At 30.4% G+C, this 16,060-nt stretch overlaps 1 protein-coding gene across 1 annotated transcript in view; it reads right to left on the bottom strand.

The window, feature by feature from the left end:
- The window catches only part of LOC107441545 (agrin), a 165,739-nt gene that overhangs the window by 36,673 nt on the left and 113,006 nt on the right, over positions 1 to 16,060 (bottom strand). The window contains exons 13-14 of the mRNA XM_071183122.2: positions 14,684 to 14,932; positions 5,419 to 5,580 (exon numbers count right to left, since the gene is read on the bottom strand). Coding sequence (XP_071039223.2) covers positions 5,419 to 5,580; positions 14,684 to 14,932 — 411 coding nt within the window. The remainder of the gene's footprint in view (positions 1 to 5,418; positions 5,581 to 14,683; positions 14,933 to 16,060) is intronic.

The following is a 16,060-nucleotide window of genomic DNA, read 5'->3' as shown; positions in this document are numbered from 1 at the left end:
TTTATGCCTCAGCAGAATTAATATGGAACATTTCAAATTAAGTTCAAACATTAATTCAGATTTTGTAATCTCGTGCTTGAATTTATAAAAAATATCAACTCTTCGATTGAAAATAAAATGAATTTATTGTTAAATTATTAAAACTTAATCGTGGGCAATGCGACTTAAAGCCGGATATTTGCACCGAGACAAGCTAGAAAATATTAATGGATTTTAAGCCATCCAAAACGATGACTTTTCAAGTTTATATTAATTTCTAGTTGAAATGACAACTTTTGTAACAAGAACGTGAGTTTTGAAAGGTAATCATTAATCTTCGAAAAATGAATAACTTTTGAGTGTTCGCAAATTTTAATAACATCGAACGTGCTTTGTTCCTGTACCATTTTCACGTGAATGAAAATGACACGATAAATATTTTACATTTCAAGCACGAGATCTACTCTCATTTAAAATTAAAAGATAAGAAGTTGAATTTAAAAGAAATATTTTTATGGTTGAATATATTGTATCCAGTATGATTGTTGTAGGAATTGTTTGGTAAATGTAAGATGAGCAAAATAAAATACGGTATACCTGAATAACTTTGAAACTATTAGTTGGATTTTCAAGCAATTAAGATGCAATTTTAATTGTCAGAGAAGTAGATTGTAAATATGTTAATTTAATACTCTAGATTATATTTTAGTTTATGAAATCAGTCATAAATATATATTTCCTCTGAATACTTTTTTCCAATGGATTTGTACTTTAGATTCTTAAAACATAGGGAAAGAGGTAGTTGCAATCTAAAAAATATGGTCTTAATTTAATACTTAAAGCAGGGCCGGGATAGCCTGGTTGGTAGGACGTTGGGTTCGTGTTCGTGAAAAAATGAGTTCAAATCCCCCCGGTCGAAGAATTCCTGTGTATTAAACTGTGACTGATGCACGTTAAATCTGTCGGGGTTACAAAGTCATCCAAGTACCCATAAGAAATCAATACCTCTGTGGCTACTGAATTAGAGATTGATCGTTCGCTGGTTCAGGTCAAAATTACGATCTGTGGATGAATTACTAGTGTGTGATTAGGTCCTCTCTGTAAAAGCAGGCTGTGACGTGTGTGTGGCCGAGGTCGTATTCTTGGCCATAGATGGTGTCACTGAAAAAACAAGAAACGTACCCTCTTCCTAGCTGCAACTTAAGCGGGGTAATGGTTGAACATTTGCGCTGCTATCAGTTTCGATTTTTACGTATTTTGTGAGATCTTTTGAACTTTTTAGCAAATCAAAAAACTGTTTTATAATTATGATAGCTGAATGATTGTTCATTGTATGAGGTAAAAAAAGTAAGTAATTAATAAATTGGCATATACGAACTCTACAAATCAATACACATAACTGAATAGTGTATACCAATACAATAAATGGTGCTAAAATAATTCAAATGAATTTTTATTTGTAGGAATTCCTGGAGTCTTTACATTATTAGATTATGATAGATTAGATTCTATATAAAGAGAGCTGCAAGTTATTAAACATCACTGATATTATCTTTTAAACATATGAAGAAAAAACCCATTAGAATATTCTACAGTTTAATTTCTTAGAATGTATAATGCAAATGCAATAAGAAGAAATAATTTCTTTAAACACCTCTCTTAAACGAACTAACTGAAATTTTTGAATGAATTATAGAATCGGGTACTAAAATTACCCATTAGACTGCTTAAATTTCAGGACTATAGTACAATCGGTTCTGGAAAAGAAAGACACACCGACTAGAGCATAGAGAAACCGGAGATTCGCTCCGAGATAGCGGACAGAGGAAAATACTGAGTAGATTAAAGAAAATATGGAAGAAAAATTTAATTAGTAGAATTAAAAGTAGAGCGCATCTATTTGTCACCGCATTGCTTTCGAAAGAAGTGGAGATTTGTCACCAATTTTAGTTAGCGATAAAAGTTAATTACGGAAGTAGTGTGCCCCAATATTTTGCTTTTTAGATTTGAAAAAAAGGGAATTTTTTTCTCCTTCATAGTTTCGCTTGAAAAACACAATTCTTAAAATCTTATTTTACTTAATTATTTCCTTCTTTTTAATTTTGTTTCTGTTAATTTGCTTATGCCAGAAGGACTCCAAAATTTCGATTGTTCATAAAATAAAAATAAAATTTACTTAAAATATTTAGGAAATTCTAACTTATAGTGTCTTCAGGTACTCTTCCATTTGAAATATGAGTACCCTAGCGTGTTGAAAAGTGATCAAATTTTCGTTTAACAATTGGCTTTACAACTCTTTTTACAACTTCTGCTTGTGTTATGGTCAGAAACTGATTGAAAATTGTGTTACTGCCAGGTACAGGACCGTAGCCTGATCTTACTAGCTGGTTGGAAGGTGGTAATGATTGAAGTTTGCTTTGTCATCATGCACAGAGTTCTAACAGAGTTAAATAGTTTTAAAACAGATAGATTTAACGAGTAAAATAATAGTCAAACCTGTGGGGGCGGAGTTATCGACCATGCCAACCTTCATCTATCAAAAGGTACCTCGTGATTGAATCAAGTTAGCATGGTTTATATACTAGTGAATGATGTTAAACTTTTTGTAGTGGTAGTTACGCCACAGTACTCCCCCACCAGAATTTTATCAGAGATATAATTCGATGAACAGATCTCACTAGTTGCTGTACTTGTGAAAGACCGGGAGAGCTGCAATTAAGGTCACCGGAGTTTTGAGTGCTGATTGTGAGAGGTGTATTAACATCACAGTAGAAGTCGCTCCTGTGTTGCCATTAGCAGTCGAGAGTATGCAGGCGTTGAGAGTGTAGACGTTGTGTGAATGTTCGAGACGAGACTGAGAAGCAACAGCGCAGGGGGTGAATGATGCATTCACAAATAGCAAGTCAACCGTACAATGTGGACTATCCATCGAAGTAGGCGTAACCGTTAAGAGATTGCGAAGTGGGCGTTACTTGCGAGAGCAAATCACGTTCGAAGGTCACCAATGTGGGGGGGGGGGAGTTATCGACCATGCCAACCTTCATCTATCAAAAGGTACCTCGTGATTGAATCAAGTTAGCATGCTTTATATACTAGTGAATGATGTTAAACTTTTTGTAGTGGTAGTTACGCCACAAACCTCTGAAAACAAGACAAACTCTTTCCCACACAGTTAAAGAGTGTCAGCAGTAATAATAATTAATATAATAAACTACAAACGCGTGTAAATTTGTCAGCATCGATCAAATCAAAGTGATATTTTAAGATGCTAACTATATAAGAAAAATTTTTTTTTGTTTAAAATTGAAAATAAAACTTAATCCTATGAAAAATTTTATACTCTTAAAAAATGTCTTTGAAAAACATTTATTATTATATCTTTAAAAAACCTAACTTTTTAAGCACATTCCAATGATTCTGTTCTATTATTTAAAGGATTAAAAAATCTACATTTGAAAGGAATTATCCCCAAAATGTCTGTATAAAGTTTGTAAAAAATTTATAATTTATGAGGAGGCTCCCCTGCATATACTTTACTCTTTGAAACAATATACACAATTATAAATTATTATCTAAAAATAAATAAATATTTATATGAGTTCTTATAACCTAACCTCTTAAAAATATTTGTTGCATAATGAAGCTCTGAAATTGTTGATACAACTGATACATACATAAATAGTCAAAGAGGTTCATAAAAAATTTTGTGATATGCATCTATGTAAATTTTATACAGTGGAAGAGTTATCAAAACGTAGTAAATCTAGTAATGGGATTTAGACAGCTTTGCGCTTAAAATATTCAAAAATAAATAGATCATTCCCTCTTGGAAAAGTGGAGAAAATATTGAATCAATACTTCTTTAAAATTGAAGGCAGCAGTTTCGCCTTCCTCTCTCCGTAAAGAATAAACAACTAGCTTTAATGTATTTTTTGTTAAATGTATGCATACAGAATGATGCGAAAGTATTATTGGCTCTCATGCAAACGTATGCTTGCATGCGTCTTCACTTTTAAAATATATCAGTTACGTTCCTGAACATGTTCTAAGAAAGATGCGATTTAAAGGAGTATTTTTGATTTTAGAAAAATTAGTCGTAGTTGTGGTTAAGGTTTCCAATCACTTCACCACAGTTTCGATTCCTGGTAGTTTTTAATCCCAATTGGTGCTCCAATACTACCCACTTCAGATTAATACGTACCAATTTGTTTTCAAAGTAATGACTGTTTTTGCGCAATGTCACGCACCATGCTTTACTTTTTAAAGTACTAATTGGAAAAATTATTCATAACCAGCACTGCAATAATCAAGCGTAATCCAATTCAGTAGTATGCATGCTAAATAGTAGGGGTTCCACATTCTGTTGACTACCCAACCGGAACATATTCTTCTGCTCCCAAGAGCCCAAGGTCAAGAAAACTTTAATCAGCTTCGGCCCTCCATTAGCTGTCACGCCACTGAATTTTGATTTTACAACACAGTCCTAAACCTAGTGTCCTAATGAAGCCTTAAGATTTCGCGACATATTTTAAGACATTTCTTCTCTTCAAAGCAATTCTTTAATCCTTCGGCTTGTAATTGTTTCAAAAGGTGCGAGGAGATCACCCAGTTTCAAAGAGTACCGGTTTGTCTGGGAAGTAATGACGGTTCGTGTGCAATGTTGACTACATTGCCCCCCATCTACCATTGGTGTTGGTCACGAAATTGTGAAGTCTTAATAGTAATACTGTAATAAAAACTGTATTTAGAAAAAAATTATCGATCGGGTAACGCAGAGACTCTGCAATTTTGCAACGAATCTTGAAGCATTTACTAGGTGTTGTTATTAACATCCAAGTAGGATCTAATATTTCCTGAATTACATCACCATTGAGTTTGTTACAAAGTAACATCCATTTTCCATAACATATCTGTACTTGAATGTAAATGTTTCAGAATAGAACTTTAGGTTAGGAATGCTCTTAAATTCTGACTTCGATAATTTTAAGTCTTTTTTCTCTTCTTTACTATTCACCACAGTCAACATTTTTTTTATTTACTTCCGAAACTGAAAACTTTGCTTAAAGAGCAAATTTTAGAAACAACTTCGGTTCAGAAAACTGTTCAATTCCATCGTGAGAAGTTTTGTAATGGATATTTTCCAAGTCTTGTTCCCTTGACAAAGTTTTTGTTTTTGGTGGTGGAGAAATTAAAACCATTCACCATTAACCCTACTCTACATATTTTATTTGAAAAATTTGCTTAAGGAACAAGGTTTAAGAATGACGAAGACATTAAGAATGTCAGGATTGTAGAGGATACCGAAAAGGCTTAAAAAGTTGTTTCTGAAACTTCTGCATCTTGAAACACATTGAATGGGTTATAAGATCAATCTTGGAAATTAATAGCTGCACCTAGTACAATTCAACTGTATCAAGATAAAGACGAACAAAAGCATACTTAGAGGAATCGGTGTAGCCAGTGTAGGTTTGGCAGGAGCTTGTTCCATATTAGACAGTCCAAGAGTTATGTCCCGAATCGTCTTCGTTTCAGAATAATCTGCTGCAGTTCGTAATGCTGTTGATCTTCGCACAGGACTATTCGTTGGGGATGAATGAGGCACTGTTGAGTATAAATAAAAATATATATTCCACAGTGTGCCAAATAAAGAAAATGGAAGATCTTAATAATTTTTGATATAATTATCGAACTTACACGTACGCAATAATAATAGCTCCAGGGACTAACGCTAATTAATCTAACTTGACCTAAGCTTAAATTAGTTATTTAGTATTTTAACCATTCGGTCCCACTGAGATATACACTACCCTACAATACTGGAAGAGACGCTTACATTTCTTGATATTTTTTCAAATTTATCAAGAAATACTTAAAGGACTATTTTATAATTTTAGAAGTGATTAGTTCAAGCGATTTTTCATAATTTGCAATAAAGTTTAAAGCTTTCAGAGGTTTGAGGGACCGACAATAAATTACAAGTATTTCTTTCAAAGAAACAAAGAAAACAAGTATTTTTTTAACAATCTATGCCAGAAAACAGAGCAATAAATTTGTAACTTATATCGATTACTTTGGTTGTTACTCGAAATAACTGCATAAAAGTTCGTAAATCTAGTTACGTTCCGCAGAAGAAAACCTCACTGGGATGTAACCAGTAAAAAAAAAATGACATATATGCCCCAGCCCTCCAATTGCCGAAATAGTAAATTTTTATTTTATACGGCTTATAATATTTAACTTATTTTATCATTTAAAGTCATAATTTGTCTCTTTATTGGAAAAGAAAAAAACTAGTCTTGAATGGGGTAAGTTAGAAAATCAGACCTAGAAATATACTTTTTAGCAATATACATACCATAATAAAATGTTCTGGGGAGCAACACACTTATTTTTAATTTCTGGGGATAATTTTTTCGATTTACGATCTCAAAAATTCTAATAAATGCAAAATGCAATGGCAAATATACTTTATACCTAAATGTCACTGACTTATAGTAAAAAGAGTTGTTAAACGAGTTGTTTAAAAAATTAAGCAAATATGCATAAAAAAACTATGATTGATGATCTTATGCCCCTGAAATATGCATATAAGAAGGAAATTGAAAAAGTAATATGAATAATGAAACTTTAATTGAAAGTTTCAATATGATTTAACATATTATTTTGTGTAGTTTTAAAAAACTGAAACGTTTATGTTTCTCTTTAACAATTCTTTTGTTTTTCTAGTTGACTTTTGTCGTTTTCAGATGAAAATCGGTAAGATTTTCATCTGAAAACGTTTTCAATATATTTGATATTCGTCAATGGGGCAACTGTTTTGAAAATCAAAAAAATTATAGCAAAAGAATTTTTATAGCATAGTTTTATTATGAAGTTCCAAGCGATGGAAATGACCTACAGTTTAAAAAATAATTTAATTCGTTTTAGGAAAAAATAAAAAATTTTGAGGGAAAAAACTACGGTTCACTACACTGCATCACTTATTATTTTTCACTAAGTTATAAAATTAGTCATTTAATTCGATAACAGGTGGTGCTGCTGACAGGGGAAAAAATAACTACAAATATTTGTTTTTTGTTGTTTGCCAAACTAATCAAGCTGAAACGATTTGCACGTGTGAATTTAGTCATCAGCCTGCACCACGTTGTCGTTGAAACTGGTGTTTAAATTGAATACAATCTTTTCTAGTTTTCAGCGCCATCTGCTGATGAACTTCAAGTTTAAAAAAAAAATTAGTCAGAGAAAAATCTCTTTTCTTAAGCTAAACAAAGCAAGCTTTATATTTATATTTGCCTTCATTTTCCGTTTATTTATTTTTCAAGCTATTGGACATGTTTACGATACCTGGTAAATAACAAATTAAACCACTTAAAACTTTAAAAAAAGATTTTATTTTAAAATTTTTTTTAAATCAAAACATGAACTGTCAAACAAAATGTAATTTTTTGAAGACAAAAATAGGAATTAGTATTAAAAATTAGTATAAATTAAACTCGAAGCTTAAAAACGAATCTTTTTTACATTTTCTTATTTTTCAAAGTAGTAAATAGAGTGAAAAAGATTAATTAATTAAACATCAAGTTTATTTCATTTTAAAGTCTTTTTTGCAAAATGAGTTGGGAAAATAAATCAAGAATAACGTCACAAACTTCTGCTACATCCTGCTAAAGATACAAAAGTTAGTCTTTAATAATTTTTAAATAGAGTTATCAATTCTTGAAAAGTAAAATACCGAAAGAGCTTTCACATTTTGGGAAAAATACTTTTTGACAGTTAAGAAGAGAGCTAATAATCTCTTTGCAGCATTAAAAAGTAATTTTCTTTATTATTCAAAAACAATGACAAATCATACTAAACAAAATAATTCATTTTCTTTTTGTTGCGCCTAGAAATTTGTCCTTGCATGTAAAAAGAATACATTATTTCTAAATCTGTTTAAAGTTAAATATAATTTACAAATCAACATTTTAAGATGTCGTCTTTTACTACCATTATAAAGTCTTCATAAAATTTTTTTCAATTTAAATAAATAAGGGAAAAAAAACAGCAACTTTTGTATGGTTTAGCACTAAAAGGTAAAAAATGAAATATTGATTGTGACTTATATGAATATAGAGTTGATATATTTCGTTGAGTAAAAAGTCAATGCATTTTTTGTGTGCAACAGATTGCAGTAGTGCAGTTTCTGAAATACTTGAAGTATCTGCAATAATAGTTTTTATGCCATTGCTGACAGCTTAAGCTTCTTTGTAAAGAACAAATTGAGACGTTTCGTCGAGTTTTGGAGATTTGACAGCACATTGAACATAGAAGATCAAAGTGTTCAATTTCTCCATATTTGACCACTCTACTTCCGTAACGCGTGTGAAACATTGTGGAAAGTTTACTGTGACTATGAAGAAATTCCGAGCTAGTGATTTTGATTCGGAAAGTGATCCTAGTTTAGGAAGACTTACCCGGATTGACGATGGCAAAATAAAGAACTTCAAACTTTATGATTTATTACATTGAACGAAAAAAATTAAATCAGGAACAAATTAAATATAATCACTATTTGTTAAAATAAATAATCTATTAATTAAATTAAAAATGTTAATGGAGTGTGAATCCACCAAAATTTGAAACTTTCTTTCCCGTTTTGCATTAAACCTCTGACAGGGGTGATTGTGAGCCCAACTCAAAAATCCTGAAAATTTCTCGAGTAAAATCAATAATGATGCATTTCAAAAGATTAATGTCTTCATAAATTTAAATCATTTATATTTTAAAAACATGAAATTCTAAATAAATTATATGCAGCATAACTTAAATGAATAATTATGTATAAGTTTACTTTTATGCCTAATCACATTTATTATTCCACGCGAAAAAATATTTACAAATGACAGAGATGCCAAGTGTAAATTCTAGTTCTGATATTTCTAAATAAAATATACAAGAATTTTTAGACATAAATGTGATCGATGATTTCTTGAAACTTCCAGACCTTGAATTATTGGAAACTTTCGGATCGAAGTTAACGAAAAATCTGGAAATCCGGTTTTTTTCCGGAGCACAATCGTCTCTGCTCTGACGAAGTTGGGACACTGGCGTCCCTTTTATATATTTTCTTCTGATGCTCTCTAACTTCAACCAAAAATATATTTATGAATTTTTTTATTATAAGAAAAAAATTTGTATTATATTCTGAACAAAATCTATTAGTCTATTGGAATAATATTTATTCTAAATTACAAAATTCAAGAAAAGTAGTTTGAAATTTTTCAATTCATATTCAAAAATTTATCAACAACTGATTTTGAAAGTTAAAGATAAATTTCAATGATGAATAACTGTTTTCCAGATCTCAATAACTGCAAATTTGAAAAAAAAATATTGTTTGGTAGAGAGCAGTGTTTGGAAGATTTTATCTTTTACGCAGAAAAAGATACCGGTGTTTCATGTTGTATTCCATTACCCTTAATTATTAAAATGCCAAATTTACTTATTTTGACCTAAATTAATTCAAAACAATGAAAAAAGTATGAAAAGAATTTTCAATAAAAATTGTGCGCCAAAGGGCCAATCAATCCACGTACCAATCGCTATTAAATCACTCTTTCCTACAAAAAATGACAGAAATCGGAAGATCGTAGTAAAATGGAATATCTCCGACACTTCAAAACGCTATAGATCTTACAGATATGTAAAAGATTAAGATATTACTTCCAACAACTTCAAGAAGAAACTCTTAATCAGGTGCGATAGTCTATCTATAATGGATCAGTGGATAATAAAACACTTGGTATTGCAAAGATTAATGATCCTCAAGGAATAAAATAGAATGAAGGAATGCGATTCTTTTCTTCTTTTTTTGCTCTAAGAAGAAAAAGATCCATTTCCATCTCCCAATTCCAATCTTTCGGATTCCAATAGTAAAGATTTTTTTTCCATCAATAAGTCGATGATGTATTTTTCATATGACATAGCATGTATCAGAATTATGGAAATTGCTTCAACTTTATCTTTTTTCTTTTATGTGTTTTTCTTTATGGATATGATTTCTTTTCGTAGAAGAACTGATGGATAAATGTTACAATTTTGGAAATACTGTTATAAATGACTAGATTTGTTTTCAGATAGATGTGCTACTAGTTCTATTTTATTATATTTGGATATTTTTTTTATTGCAAAAGAGTTCTTCACGTAATTGTAATTTTCAAAAAAAAGAAAAAAAAACTTCTTAAAACAGGCTATTAGAGCAATTTATAGAATCTTACATTTTGTAGGATATTTTATTATGGGGCTATAAATCAGAATTATTATTTTATATACAAATTCAGATGATTGAGTATGAAAAACGATCACCATTAGTTTCAGACAACTACACCACTGCTTTTATTGTGCATTATTTACTTTTTTGGGTAAAATTTGTTCGCTTAATTCTTCATACAATTGTAACAAGAGTTAAGGGATTGATAAACATAAGTTAGTGTTATCATTAAATCAAGTTGTACAGACAAATCTTGAAAACATGAATTTTTCAATATCGGAAAAAATTTGCATTCCCTTAGTATTTGTTATCCAGATGATAGAATGAAATTTGTTTTAGCCAAACACATTCCCGGAATATTTTTGAACACAAAGAAAAAATATTCCTCATTTTTGAGAAATTAATTTTTGTTTTCTTGAATTCTAGTTCTTAAGTTTTTGAGTAAATTTATGAACTGCTTTTTGAAGCTCAAATTAAATAAAGAGTACCACATTTTGAAAGAAATTATCTGAATCATCCCCACCAAAAAAAGTAGACGTCTAAGTTTGGTGTGCGAAGTTAATAATGTATGTTCATAACGCTAGAAAAAACGTACTATCTTAATAAATTCATAAGAAACTATTATGGCCTGTTCAGAAGCCCGCAAAGAAACAGTTTATAATAGGAAGATGCCCCTAGTGGCGTATGATGACATTTTCGGGCATAGGTAAGTATGCAGTTTTAAAACTAATGATGTGTCCTAACTCCCCTAGTTTTACCCATTTCTATGTAACGTTTGCAAAGCAACAATCAATGCATTGGGCCTTGAATCTAGTTTTAAAAATCCAAGACAGGCTTCGTCCCAAAACTGACAATTTGATGTTTATCAGTACCTACAAATATATTTTACACAGAATGATGGTTTTTGAAGCATGAGAATGTCGAGATGAACAACGAAACATAAACGTGAAGAATTTAACAACGCAAAGAATGTAACTTTAACTGACAAAATACGAAATTTGAGCAAAATCAGGCGAATAGGTACTGAAAAATCTAATTTTCAAAATACTATTTCTCAGGCCTCTTACTCGACCGATTTTGTTCAAATTTCGTATTTTGTCATTTAAAATATCATTCGTTAAAATGATGTAAAAAATTTTGCACCTTTCAATTAAAAATTTTTCAACTGTGTTAAATGAATTTAGAAAAAATAACAAAATTTTACTAAAATGTATATTTTGTGTGGAATTATTCTTATAATAAACGAATTGTATAATTGTGTGCAAAAATGCTTCAATTCGTTTTAAAAGTTCTCGAGCTGGTGTGAAATACGCAAAAAGTAAAATTAACATATAGGGATCTGAACTTTGAACTGCTCTTCAAACCAAACTAGTGAGACTCTATTTCTAAAATTGCGGCTCTATTTTGAGAGTCAGAAATCCGAATTCGTCATTAAAAAGATATGTTTATTCAGTGAAAGAATGTAAGTTTTTGTACCTGATTCAGTATTTCAAAATATCGTCTTCACTAATTAATTAAAATATTTGAGATCACCCACTAAAAGCTTTAATATTGAGCCGCAGAACATGAAGTCCCAATCATTAGATCAACATTAACAACAACAAGTTATTCAGGACGTTTTATTTATTTATTATTATTATTTTTTTTTTTTGCAAACTGTATAATACTTAGTATTTTTCTAAAATTTTTGTTTATTAAAATCGGAACATTAATAATATATAAAATAAAAAGAATTATTTTTCCATCCTTTTTATATAATTTTATTTTATTATTTGTAGCTTATCTACCTCTTTTCAGTCATACATTTTTTTTGTATTAGTGTTTTTGTGAAATTTTCAAATTTTCTCTCAAAATTTCTCCGAATTTCAGTTTCTTTTTCCTTGACAAGTTTTGAGCCATTTAAAAAAAGGTAATTAAAATTATAAATGTTGCAAACATATCTTATAAATAATCATACAATGTAATAACTTAAATTTTTTTGTGTGCATGGAATTAGATGAACATATTTTCCTCCGGCATAACGTCACTGTAGAAATGCCAAGACTACGTGTTTCGTAATGTCATGAAAAAAGTGGCAGCGGGAAATACTTCTTTCCTCACGTTACAGCTCCGAGATATGGTATTTTATGTAGCATTTGTATTTATTTATTTAATAAGGAAACGCATCGATATTATTTTTGATTCCCTTGATTTCAGGTTAAACGTGGGAGGTTTTCGTGTTTTTCCTCTCCATGTAACGCAAACGATGATCCATGTAACAACTCCTTATGAAGTACTGTTTTGCAATCACACATTTACATTTTCATTTTTATTTTAATAATTATGTCTTATTTCTATTATATAAAACAAATTTGGTTCTAGCTGCCTTGTGCGGTTTTTCCAATTTGATTTAATGATTTAATGTTTCAATGTGTTTATTTACCTCTTATGTATCAAAATTGACTTCGTAAATTGAATTGATTTTATGATTAGCAAACGCGGGTTAGTTTCATCAAAAAAGTCCTCCACGAAGACAAATTTCTTCCAATACTTGATCCAGGAGTTCCTTTCTCTTCTGGATTGAGTTCCAAATTACAAGGCTACGGAGTTGAACATCAGCAGTCTTAAACCCTAAATTGGGTCGGCTATTCAATGTGGTTATAAAATAAAACATTATTTTTGAATACGTTTAAGTATTTTATTTTCATTAGAGTAGCATTAATGAATAAAATAGAATGATCTCCTGCGACTCCAGATTAATTTAATTCATATCTAAAAATACTTTTAAACTACTGACAGACCTTCTACAAAACATCTTGTAAGATTTCAATTTCCGCTAACTCTCCATTTTAATAAACATTTCTTTAGGAAATACACAAAAAGAAATAATTTGTAATATTTGGAGGTCCTGTGACAGTTAGGCGCACCTGTATTGGCGAGTGGTGGCCATTTGGCGATGAGATGGTGAGTTGGATCCGCAAAGTGAAAATGGGAACACTGTTTCTGAACGTTCTCTCACTCGAAATAAATTTTTTATCTTATTTGGTGTTTTATCTGTATGTTACGCTTGTTTGTATTTGCGTGTGTTGCGGAAATGAGAAGATTTAATAAATAATAGATTTCTAATCCTGGAATACTTATTTGCCACACATTACAATCTTTACTTTGAAATTGTTAGAATATTTAAATTCTTAAACTAAGAACCGTGAAAAGATGGGAAATCCCTTCCTCCCAACCTTTTAGTTCAAGCTTCAAAACAAGACTGAGAGAAACACTTGCCGTTCCTCACAGGGAAAGATCCATTATTTTATTTATCAAAAATATCAAATCAAGCTAATGAAGTTGGGAAGAGTGATTTTAAATTGTTAGTCAATACATAATCAACTGGAGCTCACATATTTAGGGCAAACCTTAACCTCCAACGATGGGATTCTTATCCAAATATTAAACATCAGACTATCTATTTTAAGAATGGGATTTTCGCTCAACTGCTTCTACGGGGAAGCAAGCTTACTTATGTTGAGAAAAATAATCGAAGACAAAATATAAATTTCAAAACTATACAGACTTGAAAAGCTTGGAAGCACGTAATGCTCATACTTGCATTGCATTCTCATTTAAAACGTGTTTTTTCAAAGTGTTGTGAAGCTGATCGTTTTAAATTAGTTAGTGGGATGCGCACATCATTGTAGTTTTAAGCATATTTTTGGTTGTCTCAGATGCATCTTAATTTGGATATGATCTAGTGATAATCACCGTAGAAAAATGAATTATACCGCTTAAGAGAAATTTGATTTATTAATTATTAAAAATGGCCATAATTCAAAAAAAAATAATAAAGAAAAGATATCCCTTAAAGAGATCCAGTTAAAACATTCTCTTACATCGAGAATTTTTAGTTGACTGGGATGCCTTAAAGAGCACCCCCATAAGCCGAAAATTGGTAATTGAAAGTGAATGAATTGTTGCCAACTGACAGTTAGGAGAATGGAAAGAGATCCAAGGATAGTGATTTATTGAAAGATAACATCGCCAAAAATAAAGCCAACCCCATAATCAATATTAGATTTGAAAATACTTTGGCAATTGCGTGTCGCCAACAAGACTGTGAGAATTAGTATAACCATGTAACTGAAACATAATGAATGTAACGAAATAATGAATAAAGAGTTATAAATAGATTTTTGTTTTCGATTTAGTAAATTAATGAGTCTTACATTAGTATTGAAATAAGAAGTTATTGATCGAAAAAAAAGAATAAAATATTTTATATTCGCTCTTAATAAATTTTAATAAAAATTAAATAATTGAATTAAAGTTTGGTTAAAAATGATTAAAAAAAATAAGTTTAAGAAATTAAATAAATTTTTTAAAAACTAGGAACTATGTAATGCCTATTGTGGCATCATAAAAAGATTGTTATTTTTAGAGATGTAATGCATGTATGGATGCAGTTGAAATGCAGTAACTTACACTGTCCCCTCTTACAAGCACCTTCGAAAGCAACTGCGATCTGTTTTTGGTATTTGCAACTGAACTCGTTAAGTTGACATTTTGATGCGTATGTGCTGCCGTCTGATCCACACACTGCATCTTTCTTTTCAGGTGTAGGGCAAGTGATGTTGCACAAACATTGAGCAATTCCATTCTTTTCCTCACATGTTGCGCCATTAATGCAGGAGACATCAGAGCAAGAACCTGACATTGGTTTTGATGTGGACACTGAAATTGAATTGTTATTTAAATTGATAAACATCGAATTAAAACGCATTGAATTGTAATCGTATTGTTATTTAATTGAAAAACATTGAACTGAAACAGTAGCATTGTCAATTAATTAAAAAAAATTATTTTTTTATTTAATTGATAAACATTATTATTATTTAATTGATAAACACTGAATTAAAACGGTAGTATTATTTTTTAATTGTAAAACATTGAATTGAAATATTAGTATTGTTATTTAATCGAAAAAAATTGAATTAAAATAATAGTATTGATATTTAATTGAAAAATATAGAGTTTAAAAAGTAGTATTAATATAACATTAAATTGAAACAGTAGTATTATTATTTAATTTTAAAGTAATATAGATCAGAGAGTATGCTACATCAAGATATAAAGTAAAATATTAGGAAGTTCTTGTAAATTTTATTGATTGTGGAATAACCATAGTACGCCAAAAAATAAAAACAATCTAATAAGAAATAAATAATACTAGTGGGCTGCGCCCCCTGCTCGCTGATGCTCGCCAACCCCCAAAAATTGCTACGCAATCTTATACGGTTTGCTTCTCAAACCAAGCTCGCTTCGCTCGCTACGTTGCAAATGCACAAGTATGCTTAGGTACGTTGCAAATGCACAAAATTCTACGAATTCAAAACCATCATTTAAATCCATATAACAATTTTTTTCAAAAAAACAGTTACATCTTTTTAGTAAATACTAAGTCATTAAAATAAATTTGAATTCAAATAAATGACATGTAATTCGTTAAACCTATTAGAAATGTGCTATAGTATAAAATCTTAAAGCGTAACAGCACGACTGAGACTCATTTTCCAATGAATAACTAATAACAATAACAAAACAAATAAATTCGTGATATAAATCAAAAAATCGTCAAATAAATTCGTAATATATAAATTCGGGAAAAAAAGCGCTTTCAACAAAATACTAAAGTAGAGATCTATCGACAAAGACTACTCACTTCTGCCAAGCTTAATAGTATGAGATTGCCGCAGCTGATAGGGTGAATTTCGGAAGAGATCACATTTGCTGAGAATGCTCTCTCTGGTTATTTCAGTTTCCATTTCTAAAAGCACTATTTGTTGAGCCACATTAGCTAGA

Source organism: Parasteatoda tepidariorum, chromosome 7, assembly GCF_982258835.1.
Source record: "Parasteatoda tepidariorum strain Cologne lab strain chromosome 7, Ptep-v5.0, whole genome shotgun sequence".
Classification (NCBI taxonomy): Eukaryota; Metazoa; Arthropoda; class Arachnida; order Araneae; family Theridiidae; genus Parasteatoda; species Parasteatoda tepidariorum.
The sequence above is the reverse complement of the archived record's forward strand: the minus strand, read 5'-3'. Positions and strand labels throughout refer to the sequence as shown.